The following is a 17,311-nucleotide window of genomic DNA, read 5'->3' on the forward strand; positions in this document are numbered from 1 at the left end:
GTAGTGACCGAAGAGGTCGGGTGACAGGCAGCCTGGGGAGCGATTAGCAGTGCTGTTTCGCTGAAACAGTCGCTTATGGGGACGCCATTGTATGATGTGAGCCGGCATTTCCTTCGATGGTAAAACCGAGCTTGTTTTCGTGCCTGGCAGGGGACGAGGAGGCGGTCTAACTTCGGACTGGTACATTTCCAATATTCTGCTGGAACATGTCCTTACCTATGCTGGATATATCGGTGATCACTTCCTCCTTATGCACGATAACGCTCGTTGTCACACTGCCCGTGTAACAATTGTATACCTCGAAGAAGTCGGTATCGCCACATCGGACTGGCCAGCGCTCAGCCCTGACTTGAATCCCATTGAGCACGTGTGGGATGAACCGAAGAGGAAGGTTCGTTCCAGAACTCCTGCTCCTTCATGTCTGAATGAACTGAAATCAGCGTTGATTTACGAGTGGGAAGGTATCCCACAAGACTCAATTCAGAAGCTGATCATGTCTATGAAGAATCGTCTTCGAGCAGTTATTAGGGCGAGGGAAGGGAACACAAAGTACTGATACTTAATTTTAAGGCTAAATATTTTTTTTTACTTATTAATTTTTGTTGTTTTGTTCATTCATTATTTTTCCATATTTCCTTGTTTTCCTACCTCTTTCACTTAATCCGGGATAGCTCCTTAACTACCGGCTCGATTTGAATGAATTTAGTATCAATTTAAAGTTGATAGCTGAACCTTTAAAATGATGTAATTTTTGTGATAATTAAAAAAAAATTTAGTAACTAAGATCGCGTGGAACCAATTTCAAGTAAGTGATTCCAAACTTTTGCTCGCGTGTATAGTTCCGGTCCATAAACATTGCAAATTTTTTTCGCGGCTTGCGTTGCATTTTTACCTGTTTTGTAGTAAAATTTGAAAATGTATCGAATTTCTTTATTAGTTTCACTCATCTTGACAGTACGAAAAGTAAATAAAAATCACCCATGTTCCTAATTTGAATTTGGAATTATCTTCTTTAAAATTTAAACTTTCAATGATACCAAAACCAACCAGATAAAAATAGTATAGCCAAAGAAATCTTATTACAAGTTCATACATACTATAATGCGAAAAGACTTTTCCCCAACCTTGTGTTAAAGTTTAAGCAATTAATAATTGTGTAATTAAACACAGAAAATAAATAAATAATATAAGTCTTTATTTGTTATAAATAAATTGATTAAATTTTATCAATTAGTAGTTTTACAAATTTACAAAATCCTTTAGAAATAAAATATAGGATAGGTAATTTGTTACTGCCATCTACAGGGGCAATGAGAAACTAATCGAAGCGAAGCCATCTAGTGGCCGACGCTCGTAAACATTTTTGTTGAGTTCTTGAGTTACTTATCTATAACAAATTTGTGTATGCCCGAATGTATTGTGCGACAATAATCACTCGTATTTATATTACTCGAACTTTGACTAATCTTAGTTAACTAAATACTGACATTGCGCCGATATGTATAATAGCTAAGAAAATACATCAAGGCAAAGTTGAGATGTTTCATCAAAAAAAATTACTCTCCTGTTTGTACTGGCTTCTGGTTTCTTCTAACACGGTTTCACACAACACGGGACTTTGTAGGAACGTATCTACCGCGCAATATTTTTTTTAAAGGGATTTCATGACCTGGTAACTAAGACATTTAGGTCAAGTCTTATTTTCATTTTAATGAAAACTTTTTTAATATGAAAAATGATAAGAAATGAAGTTGATATGAAACACGGCAATAAATGAAAACGAAATGAAATGAAATGATATGGGATGAAATATAATCTCAATAAAATGGTGGTCATTTACTGAGATTTTTTAAGTTTTACTTCTTTAGGCGCGTTATGAAAAATTGATGAGAGTGAAATTTTACGATGCGCGCCCACCGTGACACAAAATTAACAGAATGAAGTTGCCCACTAAATCGCTCATTACAATACGACCGACGTAACTTGGCGAGTCTGAATATAGCCGCAAGTGAACTTTCGCTCATGTACACTCGTAAAAAAAGTGTTATTAGCATTAATTTTTAGTAATATAAATGACAAATTTATTATTTAATATAATTCATACTAAATATTATTAAATTATTAACGTTAAATATTTATTATTAATTATTTAATATTTAAAGAAACAAAATGTGTGCAATTCACACGTGGTAGAAGTGAAACCTTCCAAAATTAAAATACAATTATCCTAAACGTCTTAAGTATATGTAAAATTTTGTCATTAGTAAATAATTGTAAGGTAGCGCCCTCTGTGAATTGATATTTTAATTTCACGTATAATCCTAAATTAAAATTCACTACAAGAGCTTTCATACACACGTTAGTATTAACAAATCTCACAGATGGCGCTGTATTAAATAGTATGTATATTTCTGTCTCATGCTTTGCTGGCTTCATCCTACACATTTTTGTATTTGTGTCTCTTACCTGTCGTTTTTTCCGTTGCATCCGGTTTGAAATCACAACGATTCTAAAGAAGTTTTCACTTCAAAAAAAAAGAAATAAATTTAATAAAAATAAAGTATAACTTCTTACACGCGTACATAAGTATACGCACCCTTTTTTTCAGTGGGCTTTTTGGAGGATCCCGAGAAGTTACGTCCAGCGGCTTTGCTTCATTTTTCCACATTTGTGCACTTTCACAGATATTAAACAATTAATAAACCACCGTTATTACACATTTAAACCTGAAGAAACACTAAATAGACAAAATAAAACAAATCACACAACTTCACTCCAAGCGTTCCCGCCAAAAAGTCGACTACCGCGTTATAGTAGGGTTACCTGTACAGTATTGAAATTACCAAACGGGGCGATTGGGATTTAATAAAAAATAAAACAATGTTTGAGTAGAAATGTGCTGTATTTAACTATTTTTTCTTTAAATCAATATCTGTATGTGAACACTCTGGTATAATGAATAACTTCGCAGTGTTTTCTGCGATTCTCAATTTGAGGTCTCTTAAATGTAATTGTTTCGTTGCTCTTAACCTAATGTCGAGACAGGATCAAAATCGTCGGTCATCCGAATTCATATCTAAATAGTCTGTGTAACCTCTAATATATTATTATATATATGTAAGCCAGTGATTCTCAATCTTCTTTTTTGTCGCGGCACGCCATGAACGTTTTCGAAATACGACACAAAAAAAAGATAAGTCTTACAACTTGTTCACTATCTCTAAATATACTGCGTCGATGTATGACAGTACTAGCTGACCCGGCAGACTTCGTAGTGCCTCAATCGATAAATAAAAGACCTAAATTTTTGTATAAAATAAATTTAAAACAAACAAAAGTAATCCGTCCGACGGGGGACACATCAAAGGAAAAACAAAATTGTTATTTTTATTTCATTCCGAGCATTTTCATATTTATCTACATTTTAAACCTTCTCTGGACTTCCACAAATAATTCAAGTCCAGCCGTTCTCGAGTTTTGGCGGGATTAACGATCAGCAATTCATTTATATATAGATAGATATAGATTGGATGAGTAAAGTTTGAGGATCACTGTACGTCATGGTAGGGCGAGTGCGTGTGTGGGGGCGGGCGCGCGGAGCACCGTCCCCGGCGCAGGTGTCGCAGGGCGCAGCGCGCGGCGGTCCCCTTGGCGATCCGGTAGTTGCGTCCGACGCCGCGGAACGTGCCGCGCCCGAACACCTCCACGCACACGCGCACGCGCCGCCCGTCCGCCAGCCGCTCCGGCTTGCTGCGCCACACCCACACCCTCGCCAGTTACGTCATCGACCACCGGACATTACTTCCGACTCTATTATTAAGCTATTGCATAGATTTTATCGCGGGCCTTGAGCGCGGCTTGAGAGCGGAATCATGAAATTCCGTAACGAAAAAAACCTTACACTCCTCACTCCGCCTACCATGTAGCTCGCGTTCAACACATTCACACGTTGCGCTTGTGTAGTGTTTGTGAATAAGCGCGCGGCGTGACGTCACACTGCATGCGCATCATGAAAATTCGGCCCATCTCTCTCTCGCGCGGTCTAGCTTATGAGTGTGAAGGGGACAGTTAAGGTATTGCTATTATTAATGTTTAATATAGCGTGGTCTTGTTTTATTTTTGTTTTAATATTAAATTATTATTGTCTAATTATAATTGCATAAGTTGATAAAAAATGCTATGCAATAGCTTTACCGCGGCAGTTCCCGAGTGCCACACGTTTTTCATTGCTTAGATGGGTGGACGAGCTCACGGTCCACCTGGTGTTAAATTTTTTATTGCCTTTGTAGGCAGACGAGCATACAGCCCACCTGATGGTGAGTGGTTACCGTCGCCCATGGACTTCAGCAATGCCAGGGACAGAGCCAAGCCGCTGCCTACCGAAGCCCATAGACATCTACAACGCAAACACTGCCACCCATCTTGAGATCAGATTTCTTTGGTTTCAGTTCTATTCTAACAGTACAACGGCTGCCCTGCCCTTCAAACCGAACCGGATTACTGCTTCACGGCAGAAATAGGCAGCGCGGTGGTACCTACGCATGCACCAATATTTATATATTAAAATGTGAAGCAAAACCTTTGTACTGCTTTTTAAAAATTGCGCGGACGGAGGAGTATGACACTTCCCACACTTGTAGTTGTCAAACTTAAAATTTCAATTGATTATAGTCGAATTTCGACTAATGCAGAAATATGTGAACCGAGCCGGGCGAACTTTTTTATAGCCCTTGTAGGCAGACGAGCATACGGCCCACCTGATGGTGAGTGGTTACCGTCGCCCATGGACTTCAGTAATGCCAGGGGCAGAGCCAAGCCGCTGCCTACCGACCTGCTCTGGACGCACAGCACTATAGCTGTGAGGGGGTGTTGGGGGGGGGACTCACCCGAACTTGGCGGTGTCGGGCTCGGCCTCGAGCAGCTCGCGGACGGGCGACTTGGGCGCGGCCGCGCTGAAGGCCTCCAGCTCGCGGCCCATCAGCCGCCCGTACGACTTCCACACGGCGCCCAGCGACATGCCTGCCGACGGACACACTTGCCACTCTTATATGACGGATTCATTAAGTCTAAAGGCGGCCTAAAGGATAAGACGTCCGGTGCATACGTGTGTAGCGATGCACCGGTGTTCGAATCCCAGGCGGCAGGTACCATTTTTTGTAATGAAATACGTACATAACAAATGTTCACGATTGACTTCCACGGTGAAGGAATAAAATCGTGTAATAAAAATCAAACCCGCAAAATTATAATTTGCGTAATTACTGGTGGTAGGACATCTTGGGAGTTCGCGCGGGTAGGTACCTCCACCCTGCCTATTTCTGCCGTAAATCAGTAATGCGTTTCGGTTTGAAGGATAAGGCAACCGTTGTACTATACTTAGACCTTAGAGCTTATATCTCAAGGTGGGTGACGGCGCTTACGTTGTACATGTCTATGGCCTTCAGTAACCACTTAACACCAGGTGGGCTGTGAGCACGTCCACCCCTCTGCGCAATAAAAAAAAATAGTAAAAAAAAAACTAAAAAACACGCTTTATATAAAATTCAAGTAAAAAATTGAAAATAAATTTTAATAAATTTAAATTGAAAATAGTGTAAAAAATAATATTTTATTGTAAAAACTTTATATAAAGCGTGTTTTTTAGTTTTTTTTAACTATTATTTATTTTTCATTTTATAGTTGAATTTAATTTTTTTCAATATTTTTTTTTGCAATTTTTATTTAAATATTGAATTGTCATCGGTCCTCGATAAATCTACAAAGTATGAATGAAATCTGGCCGTTTAAAGTGGGTGAAAATCGCGTCTAAAGGAGTCGGTTACAAACATACATACAAGTGAAGCTAATATAAAGCGTGTAAAAAATAACACGATGTTTAGATAAAGGTATAAATGAATTAGAACAAAATACCCGAGTCCAGGAATATGGCGCCGGCGACCGACTCGAAGAGGTCTCCGAGCGCCTTGGGCACCTCCACGTCCTCCGCCTGCTCCATCTCGTCTTCGTGGATCAGATAGTGCTGGCGACCAAGCATATCGTATATGCCGGCGCGACATTACTATTTACTTAACTAAGATCAGTTAAAGTTAACTGTCTCCATGATATTGACATAGTCTCTTGAATATTGTAAGTCCAACGCGTGTAAACAATTGTTTAGGACGGTGTTCATAACAATTCATGACTAAGCTACCGCTTCGCTTTCTACCATAAATACGAGTGACTATTGTCGCACGAAGCATTCCGGCTCGAACAGCCGAACGAAACGGAGCTCTTGAAATGTACACTTGGAATTTAATAAATGAAATTCATTGGAAAAGTGAGTCTTAATTACTGTCACTATGGAAGGCAATGACAACAACTAACAAAGTGACGTCATCGTTTGTAATAATAATGTGGCGCCAGTCGCTGACGCCATAAGTCTCTGACGTCACCGCTCACTCCGTCATAATATAAATAAGTACCGACGGCACTGACTGAGAGGCCCCGTGTAGAAGGGGCCTAATGTTCGAAGTGTGGAATGGATTTTTTTTTTAAATAAATCTTTAACAGCACTGTTATAAAATTGAGATTCGATTCCACTTAACGATCGAAATTCGACCATAATCGTCGACACCTAAAGGTTTAGATTCGTTTTATGCATCAAGTTACTCAACTGTTTTTTGTATATTTCTGTGTGGATCAGTTAAGGTAAACAGTGCATAGGAATTTAGTTTTTATAAGCAGCAGTTAAAGGTCATATTTGTTTGTTAGGTAACGATTTACGCAATCCCCCTGCAAACTAAAAGCTTCGTTCTATACATCAAACCGGCGACTTTGGTTTGCATGATGAGATGCCAGCGTACTGCTCAGAGCTGCTGAGAGCGTCTGGGTCCAGTCAGCCGGTGTTGCTGGGTGGGGTGTGGACCTTGGACTTATCTGTTCGCAACCATTGAACATATGAGTCGGTTACCTCTTCGCTTATAGAGTGTCCGTTTTCCTCTTGTATCTTCACGTATTTCTTCAGCACCTCGTTCAAGCCGGGCGACATGTGTCTGAAATATCTGTGAATATATACAAAAACGAAATGCAGTGTCAGTTCGGACGCACGGCTGGAGGGCACTCTTTAAGCGTGCTACCAGCTACTTTCAGATACGTATATTACTATTTGTGAATTTATTTGAAAGTCACCAGTAGATGGCGTTAATCATAAAAATAAATTGCGCTATCGATGTGTTCCTAAAACGTATATATGGGACATGGTTTTTTTTCTACCTAACGGCCTGGCCACGGGGATCGGCGGTGCGAACAGCGAAGCGGTGGACGAGGCGACCATTCGCGCAGCACCGTTTGCAGGCCACGGGTTCTCACGTTCGCCGCCGCGACTAGTAAGGAAGTCCGACAGCGAAATGTCTATATCGAAATTATCTCGATATTGCTTACAAATTAATAGCTTTTTGGTTCAGGACCTATTATTTGGAAAATATTGTGAAGTACATGATTTGAATAAGAATCGGAGTATACCTAAAGATGGAGAATTCCACAAGAAGTACGAGAAATACTTTGGGTGGCTAGACTTCCAAATAGCTGGTCTAGCTAGTATTTCAGCTATTTTTTTTATTGCTTAGATGGGTGGACGAGCTCACAGCCCACCTTGTGTTAAGTGGTTACTGGAGCCCATAGACATCCACAACGTAAATGCGCCACCCACCTTGAGATATAAGTTCTAAGGTCTCAAGTATAGTTATAATGGCTGCCTCACCCTTCAAACCGAAACGCATTACTACTTCACGGCAGAAATAGGCAGGGTGGTAGTACCCACCCGTGTGGACTCACAAGAGGTCCTACCACCAGTAATTACGCAAATTATAATTTTGAGGATTTCATTTTTATTACACGATGTTATTCCTTCACCGTGGAAATCAATCGTGAACATTTGTTGAGTACGTATTTCATTACAAAAATTGGTACCCGCCTGATATTCGAACACCGGTGCATCGCTCAACACGATTGCACCGGACGTCCGTTAGGCCACGACTTTAAAAATATAAAATAAAAAATAAATAAAAAATATAAAAATTTCGGCGTTAATTTTTCGCGGCGAAAACAACTAAACTCATTTAATCACTGCACTATTCGCCGCGACTACCGCTCGACTCCGTGGCTCGCGCCGTCCGTATTCATGCATTTGTTTTGCTCGCCCGCCGCATCGCGCGATTCGCTCGGTACATTTCGCCGGTCGCTTCGCCGGTCGCCGGGGCGCGTGGCTTGTTAGGTACATTTCTATGCGCTTGTTTTAGTCGCTAGACGCTTCGCCGTTCGCACCGCGCGAATATTCGTATCGGCGAATGTCCCGTGGCCAGGCTGTAAGCTGTTGTTAGCCTTGAGAGTAGGTGAACTCATGGGGCTCAAGCCGGGAGTGTTTCGCAGTATCTACCACCGGATCGGAAATGAGACCCACTGAGAAGATCCGGCGAGAAACTCAGTGGGCTGTGTCTGTGGGTTAATTTACTCGTAGAGTCCTTCGTTGCAAGCGACGGATTCGGCGAGGACGGTGACCGGTGCTTGAGGTACCTAGAAGCACCGTTAGTGGATCGGAAGGATCTGAAATGACGTGTTTAGGGCGACGTCGATTTTCCCATTCGATCCACAGGATCAGGTATGGATATTTTGTATAAATTGATCAAAGGTATACTCCAGTCTCCGAAGCCCCATCTAGCGCTCTTCGCCGATGACACGCCTATCTACTACGCGTATAGGAAGAAGTCGTTAATGCATCGGCGTCTCCGGATGGCAGCAGCCACCATGGGACAGTGGTTCCGGGAGTGGCGCATTAGTCATGGGCAAAATCACTCACCAAGAAGAAAAGAGATATATATCTTTTGGATACAAAGATATTTATCATTCCTTTATATATTTAACTCTTTATCTTAAAGTGAATGAATAGTGAAAATTGCAGACAAAATTAGTTATTATAGTGATATTAACTCTGTGAAATGTAAATAGCGGTCTGATTTTCCTTCATACTTGACAGAATATAAACAATAACAAAATACAAACAAAGAAAGGCTAAAAGATGTTGATTACATTCAAACAAAATTGCACCATAAAACTATGGCAGTACGATTTATTATGATTTGCTACTATATTAAATGGTAGTGCAAAGTAGAGGGGGAAAAGATCAACCGAAGAAGACATGGATGGAGTGTGGGAATGACGATATGAGAGAGAGAGAGAGAGAGAGAGAGACGTGAGTGTTGAGATGACGGCTGGTAAAAGAGAATGGAAGAGAAAAATTTGCTGTGCCGACCCCAACTAGTGGGATAAAGTCTTGGGATAACTTGATGCACGTGAATGAAGTGTAACTTCTTTTGCGGTGTGTAGTATTGTGGTTTTCTTAATTTTTCATCTTTAAATCAGATTGCTCTTGTAATAGGGAATGCTGTGTATAAGACATGCGACATCTTCAACATTTATCTATACTTCGATACTAATATTATAAATAGGAAAGATTTGTTGGTTTGTTTATATTGAAGACTCCGAAACTACTGAACCGATTTGAAAAATTGTTTCACTGTTTGAAAGCTACACTATTGCCGAGTGACATAGGCCATAATCTTTTTTGAACAAAAATTATTTAATATATTTTTACATCGCGTGCCCTGCGAAAACCATGATGATACAATAAAATAATGTACTAAGACTTTGTAGAACACATTATTATTACATATCTACAAAAAGTGTCGCGACAGCATATGTCTAACTATTGTAGTTATGCCGCTATAAGTGTTCTTTTATTTTAAAAAATAAAACAACGTCAATTATCGTTGAATTTTTGTTAAAGACCCGAGCGGAGCCGGACCGGTCCACTAGTATTTTATATAATTTAAATCGCTGCTAGTTGCTAACGCTCGCGCTGTTCTGTAGCAGGTACTACGCGCGCAGGCACTACGCGCATGCGTTCGAGAGCCTCGCATTCACTCTCGCTCTGTCTCTTTCTATTCCATGGTAGCGTTACATGTTTAACGCAACCTTGTTGGAAGTCGCATTAGAAGTTTCACTTCAGAAAAAAGAAGCCTGATCAATAAAACAAGGCTCACTTGTGAAAGCCGTGTCTGGCCGCCAGGGTCGCGAAGATGGTGTTGTTGACCAGCGCCGAGCGGAGGTCGGTGAGGGCTCCCGGCGAGTGGCAGCGCTTGTCTTCGTACAGGTGACGCGTGATCAGGTAATCTGAAACGTCACACGTCACGTGAGGCTGTCTCGGCAGTACGCCTTTGCGTGAGCCCAATATAGTATAGTCTATGGAATTTCGGAACGTGGTTACCGGAACCCATAGACGTTTACAACGTACATGCCGCCACCCATCTTGAGATAGGAGTTCTAAGGTCTCAGTATAGTTACAACGGCTGCCCCGTCCTTCAAACCGAAACGCATTGCTGCTTCACGGCAGAAATAGGCAGGACAATGGTACCCATTCGCGCGGACTCAGAAGAGGTCCTACCACCATTAAAAAATTAACTTCTGTTATGTTAATACACTATTATGCCATTTTTTTGGACAATCGCCATATTTTTTATGCTGGGGCAGCCGTTGTAGCTATACTTGAGACCTTAGAACTTATATCTTAAGGTGGGTGGCGCGTTTCCGTTGTGGATGTCTATGGGCTCCAGTAACCACTTGACACCAGGTGGGCTGTGAGTTCGTCAACCCATGTAAGCAATAAAGAAAAATAACAAATAAATCGGTTATCTGTAAAGTCGGTTTACTGACGATAGTTGAACGTGACAACATCATAAGAAAATACTGATGGAAAATTCAAAATGGATTCAAAAGAAAATTTTAATTTTATTTGTTTGATAGATACTTTGTATGCATATAGAGAAGGAGGTAAATGGAAATCACAATTGAATTGATCGTGACGCTTCAATTTCCCTCATGACGTTTCCAAGGTTCAAATTAGACTCGAATTGACAACGGCGTTCCATGGTCGCGTCTTTGTTGTTGTCAAATAATTGGCGAAATTTATTGCCAGTTTAGCCACGTGATCGTGGAACGCCTCAGAGCGAGGTAACGCCGCACGAGTCATGTTTTTTCGTGCGTGCAGCCGGATCCACGTCAAAATAATTCGACGAGAACGAAATCGTTAGTGTTATTATAGTGGCGCACCGAGTATGGCGTCGCCGAGGAACTCGAGCCGCTGGTAGCAGTCGGTGAGCACGTTCCTGTGGTGCGACGCGTGCGTCATCGCCTGCAGCAGCAGCGAGCGGTCCCGGAACCTGTACTGCAGCACGCGCTCCAGCTGCTCGTAGCCTGCCGCGCGCACACACACATCACTACATTGTATACAACAAAGTCGCTCTCTCTGTCCCTGTGTAACTACTCAACGGATTTTGATGCGGTTTTTAAGCTATTGCATAGATTTTATCGCGGGCTTTGAGCGCGGCGACCGAATCAAGAAATTCCGTAACGAAAAAACCTTACACACCGCACTCGGCCTACCATGTAGCTCGCGTTCAACACATTCACACGTTGCGCTTGTGTAGTGTTTGTGAATAAGCGCGTGGCATGACGTCACACTGTATGCACATCATGAAAAGTCTGCCCATCTCTCTCTCGCGCGGTCTAGCTTATGAGTGTGAAGGGGACAGTTAAGGTTTTGCGTTTATTAATGTTTAAAATAGCGTGGTCTTGTTTTATTATTGTTTTAATATTAAATTATCATTTTCTAATTATAATTGCATAAGTTGATAAAAAATGCTATGCAATAGCTTTACCGCGGCAGTTCCCGAGTGCCAAATATTTTTTTTGTTAATAGATAGTGATTGAAGAGGAAGGTTTATATCGACTCTTGAAAGACAAACGTGACTAAGCGACAATAACTGCTTTGTACATAAATGACAGGTAATAACCATATTCAATGCGCAAAAAATATATATTTCTAGTTCTATTAAAATCATTTCAATCCTACAGCTAGATTCGTTAAAATATAAATTTTTTTCAAGTTTTTCTACTTTAAATTAGTCTACTGTAAAGTTGACGCATTGTCGCTTAGTCACGTTTGCCTTTCAAGTGTCGATATGTATAATAACATCCATTAAATAGTGGAGAAATCAATAATAAATTACAGTTTCCAAAGCGACGCGGGGGCGGGACGCTAGTAATCTATATATTAATACGTGAAGCAAAAACTTTGTACCGTTTTTTACGAAAATTGCGCGGACGGAAGAGTCTAAAATTTTCCACACTTATAGAGGATATAGAGAAGGAGTGCAGAATACTAATTCTTTTTTTAATTATGCATAAAAGATACTTTAAATCAATAAAGAAAACATTACAGACGTTATCATGTATTTGACACAACACATACATAAAAATATACTCTTTATTTACTGTCAATTGGGAAACTTTTGTTATTGTTTAAAGTCTATGGTCGAATTGAAAATAGATTAATATTGTTTGTCTTTAATATTATTTGTCTATGGTCTAGACGAAATCTGTGATTATAGAAGTATATTAGTCTTTGACAATAGAACCATAATAATGTTCATATTTATAATTTCAATTAATTATAGTCGAATTTCGACTACTGCGGGGCCACTAGTATGGGTTAAAGCATGAAATTACAAGTGGCCCCTCTTCTACCTATTCTAGTAACCTCGGGGGGTTATTCTAGATTCGCCGAATTAGTAAGTGAGCTCACGGGGCTCAAACCTGAATGTATGCCCGATGCGGGTATCGAACCCACGACCCTCGGCGCAACAGTCCCGCTAACTACTGCACCATCGAGTCAATCATGTCACTTCATCATTAATGAACACTAGTGTGTTATATGGCGTACCGGAGCCTATAGACCTCACAACGTAGACGCCACCGCCCACCTTGAGACTTGAGGTCTTTCTCTCAATTATACTGTAATTAGGTAGATTACAAGTTTTGCGAGAATTATTTTTATTACACGATATGATTCCCTCACCGTGGAAGTCATTCGTGAGCATTTGTTAAGTACGTATTTTATTAGCACAATTGGTATCTGCCTGCGGGATTCGAACCTGGGCATATCGATCGACACGCGTGCACTGGGCGACTTATCCTTTAGGCCATAATGACATATCACGATACAAATCGTTTAGCTTCGAACAATAGTACAAACGCTGGTGCGAGTAAGCGCGACCAGTACTGGCGCTAGCTACTGTCCCTAGTCTGCGGACGGCGAGTCACTGTAGGCGCTCTGTTCCAATTCCTTACCGGACAGCATCTTCTCCAGCTCACCCTCAGGGTCTTCCACGTAGCGGAGCAGCGGCGACGGCGGAGCTTTCAGTTCGCCGTACACTTGCTGTTCGGAGAAAGGCAAGGCTAGTCAAGCTGGGTGAAGCTATCGCTAATTGTATGGGGCGCACCCATCTCGCGTCCCCCGTGGTCCCCGGGGGGTGAGATCACGTTCCATCTCAACCGGTTGAGGCACGCGTAGGTGACAAACAGACAAACAAACAAACTTTAATTTCTATTGTGTTGCTCCAAGATGTTTTATATGCGTTATACAATTGAAACTTCGATTCTATTCACTGTGTCAAAAGAAGGTTACGCTAAAAATGCAAACATTAGGCCCTGGCGTCATTATACAAGGAGTTTATTAATAAATAATAGTTTAAATAAAATACAAAAAAAAACATGCTTTTATAGAAAATCCAACTAAAAACAGATGTGTGGCGTCGTGGGCGGTGTCCCATAGGAACGAAGTTCTTTATTATAAAAATATTAATTTTAAGTTCTATTCGAGGTATAAAGAAAATAAAACTGGAGGTTTCGCAACAACCCACGGCCATTCGGTAACGTGCGAACTTATTGTGGTACACTTCATTCACGGTTGTTTGCATAAGAGTTAGTGTATTGCGCACTCTGAGATCGTGGTCAATGAATGATAAAAAAATATGTTAATTTTTGTACGTTATTACAAAGTTAAGTCGTACACTGTGTGCATTACTAATAAAAATCTTACGTGACGGACGTTTTTTCCCGGTAAGGGTACCCCTCCGCATCGTCCCGCATAAGGAACTTCGTTCCAAAAATGGGAAAAAAATTTGAAAAAGCTAAAAATCGTGTTCATAGATTCCATATCAAGCTAAAGTTAAATACGTATGAAGCTAATAAGAGCATATTAAAATGTACACGAGGCAACCCTATCTGGTTGGCGGTAGGGTTGCCTCGTGTACATTTTATTATGTAGATCTGGTAGTGCGTACCTGGACCCAGTTCCCCTGGCGGTCCCTGTAGGGGGGCAGCGAGCCGACCCTGCGGCGCGCGGGGGGCGGCTCCGCCGACGTTTCCCGCTGCTCCTACGAGATAATACACTTTACTGGTGGTAGGACCTCTTGTGAGTCCGCACGGGTAGTAATGCGTTTCGGTTTGAAGGGTGGGGCAACTATACTTGAGACCTTAGAATTTATATCTCAAGGTGGGTGGCGCATTTTACGTTGTAGATGTCTATAGGCTCCAGTAACCACTTAACAACAGGTGGGCTGTGAGCTCGTCTACCCATCTAAGCAATAAAAAAAAGTTAAGATCAATATTTTCTTTGACATTTTAAATTAACAGCACGTATTCTCGATTGTTCCGGCACAATTTCATCACATTATGACCTCATTTGAGGCCAATGAGACGAGAATCTGGTATTGATGATGACGTACACCAATTAGCCACAATATATCGAGGTGAAAGGCTGTTTGGTTTAAGAGATATATCACTTAATACCCCACATTTATCTATATATTAATACGTGAAGCAAAAACTTTGTACCCCCTTTTTACGAAACAGTTCTCTTACTGGATTAGCCCGACGTGACTGATCTCTTCTAACGTACCTCTACTCTATTGTACCCAAGTCTATTTTTATATACCCTACTCTACCCTAATATAATTTACTCTTGTATACCCACCCTACTCTATCTTACCGTACTCTACTTTACTCTGGTATATCCTAGTCTACTCTAATCTAGTCTACTCTACTCTAGTATATTCTAGTATACCTTACCGTACCCTACTCTAGTCTAGTCTACTATTACATATATCGTTGTATGTAATAGTAGACTAGACTACTGTATATATCGTTTACCGAGGTCGAGTGCGTGTGAGGGAGCGCGGCGAGGTGTCGCGGCAGCACGGCGATGCCGAGCCACGACATGAACAGCAGCGCGCCCCGCGGCCCGCACTCCAGCAGGTAGGCGCCGATCAGCGCCTCCACGCAGTCCGCTATCGACTTGTCTGCGGCACAGACGCGGCCTCAGTACAAGGGTACTTTCTTTTTTTTCCTACCTATGCTGATAGCCTTGAGAGGCTATTTCAGTTTCACCCTAACGTTTGAGGTGAGCTCACGGGGCTCAAACCGGAGAATTGCTAACACTAACCCTAGCAAGAGCAGTGTTTTGTAGAATCTACCACCGGATCGGAAACGCGACCCACTGAGAAGATCCGGCGAGAAACTCAGTGGGCTGTGTCTATGGGTTAATTCGCTCGTCGAGCCCTTCATCGCAAGCGAATGGTTCGACGAGGACGATGACTGGTGCTTGTGGTCCCTAAAGGCACTGTTAATGGATCAGGAGGATCCGTAATGACATGCTTTGGGCGACGTCGACGGTTTACCATTCGGTCTACCGGGTCGGGTATATAAACGAGCGTACGTACGAGCTGTACGTACTTATACGCGGGGAGGCGTAGCATGCAAGCATATAGATATATATCGACGCTTGAAAGGCAAATGTGACTAAGCGACAATGCGTGAACTTTACACTAGACTAATTTAAAGTTGAAATACCTGAAAAAAATTATATTTTAACGAATCTAGCTGTAGGATTGAAATGATTTTAATAGACCTAGAAAATAATTTTTTTTGCGCATCGAATATGGTTATTGCCTATCATTTATATGTACAAAGCAGTTATTGTTGCTTAGTCACGTTTGCCTTTCAAGCGTCGATATGTATTACTAGCGACCCGCCCTCGTTTCGATTCGGAATCATTAAATTTTATTATTGAACAGTTGAGTCCCGCAATATTACTCGCGGTCACTGTCTTATCGCGGGTGACGCCGCGGAGCGAAGCTAGTTATAAAATCCTTTAAAAAAATCGAATATTCTTTTCAAAAAAAAACAATGCGTTTTAAATGTTCATAGAAATACAAAACTGATTTATCTCGTGATTCAAAACATTATACAAGAATGTTAGATGTTACAATTGTTTGCACCCTCACGGTGTGAGAGACGGAACACTCACCCGGGATGCTGTGCTGCGTTATCAAGTTATAAGGGATGAAGCATCCAACGTTCTCCGGAGACGAATCTACGTTCTGTTTCTTATCTTGACCGTTCAGCTGAAGAACAATAAGGCGCGTTAGATTATCGTTGTCTAACTAGCCGGGTAGGCCAGCAGCGACAAGTGATTCTGATGGTAGGACCTCTTGTGAGTCCGCACGAGACCAGCACCCTGCCTATTTCTGCCGTGAAGCAATAATGCGTTTCGGTTTGAAGGGCAGCCGTTGTAACTATACTGAGACCTTACGGGTCCTCTTCACAATCGGCCATGATGGGCCAACAAATGATGGTCCATCATCGTCACCATGATAGGGCAACTCTCCACACAATCGTGAACGTTCATTTACTGACTGTCTATGTTGTCACGTCTAGGTATCGAAGATGGAAATCGAGAAGATCGGGGCTGCAATATTTGTAGTTAGCCCATATAATCATTTAGCTAATGTGCCCGAAAACAGAATCGTGAAAACTAGATGGAGGAAGAGAAGGTGGTGGATGGTGGCTATCAATCGGAACAGAACAAGGTCCATGCAACCATAGTTTTGTAGTCGACACAACTGACACACACTCGAGACAGCTACGTACTGACTAAGCGGCGATGGTGTGGACACGCACACAATCATGGGCCATCATTCCTTTGATCTACCGAAACAACGCCGATTGCGCACGATCACACGCGGTGGTGGCCGATCACAGACATCTATGCCCTCTACACTATCGTGAGTTTCTATAATCGCCCATCATGGCCGTTTGTGAAGAGGAGCCATTAAAACTCATCTCAAGGTGGATGCGGCATTTACGTTATAGATGTCTATGGGCTCCGGTGGGCAGTGAGCTCGTCTACACAGCTAAACAATAAATAATAGAGCATAGATGGCCTCACGTTGAGCTTGGGGTGGAGGGTGGGGGGCGGCTCGTGGCAGGGGGGCAGCCAGTTGTCGTGCGGCTCGAACTTGGAGGCGATCATCCTGCTGCCGAGCTGCTTGTTGCGCCCGAGACGGTACAGGTTCAGGTTCGACACCTACACGCGAAC

At 41.9% G+C, this 17,311-nt stretch overlaps 1 protein-coding gene across 3 annotated transcripts in view; it reads right to left on the reverse strand.

Moving 5' to 3' along the window:
- Nucleotides 1-2,883: 2,883 nt before the first annotated feature.
- Dcr-1 (Endoribonuclease Dcr-1) overlaps nt 2,884-17,311 on the reverse strand; it is a 63,466-nt gene continuing 49,038 nt past the window's right edge. For 2 of the 3 annotated variants that reach the window (XM_089731191.1, XM_089731192.1), the window contains exons 33-43: nt 17,162-17,299; nt 16,241-16,337; nt 15,085-15,233; nt 14,217-14,309; nt 13,222-13,309; nt 11,143-11,286; nt 10,077-10,206; nt 6,950-7,040; nt 5,911-6,019; nt 4,887-5,019; nt 2,884-3,750 (exon numbers count right to left, since the gene is read on the reverse strand). In XM_089731191.1, the coding sequence (XP_089587317.1) occupies nt 3,549-3,750; nt 4,887-5,019; nt 5,911-6,019; nt 6,950-7,040; nt 10,077-10,206; nt 11,143-11,286; nt 13,222-13,309; nt 14,217-14,309; nt 15,085-15,233; nt 16,241-16,337; nt 17,162-17,299 (1,374 nt within the window). In that variant the 3' untranslated portion in view covers nt 2,884-3,548. The remainder of the gene's footprint in view (nt 3,751-4,886; nt 5,020-5,910; nt 6,020-6,949; nt 7,041-10,076; nt 10,207-11,142; nt 11,287-13,221; nt 13,310-14,216; nt 14,310-15,084; nt 15,234-16,240; nt 16,338-17,161; nt 17,300-17,311) is intronic. The other variant, XM_089731193.1, reaches the window with a different exon arrangement.

The sequence above is a fragment of the Bombyx mandarina genome, chromosome 11 (assembly GCF_030267445.1).
Source record: "Bombyx mandarina strain Sakado chromosome 11, ASM3026744v2".
NCBI lineage: Eukaryota > Metazoa > Arthropoda > Insecta > Lepidoptera > Bombycidae > Bombyx > Bombyx mandarina.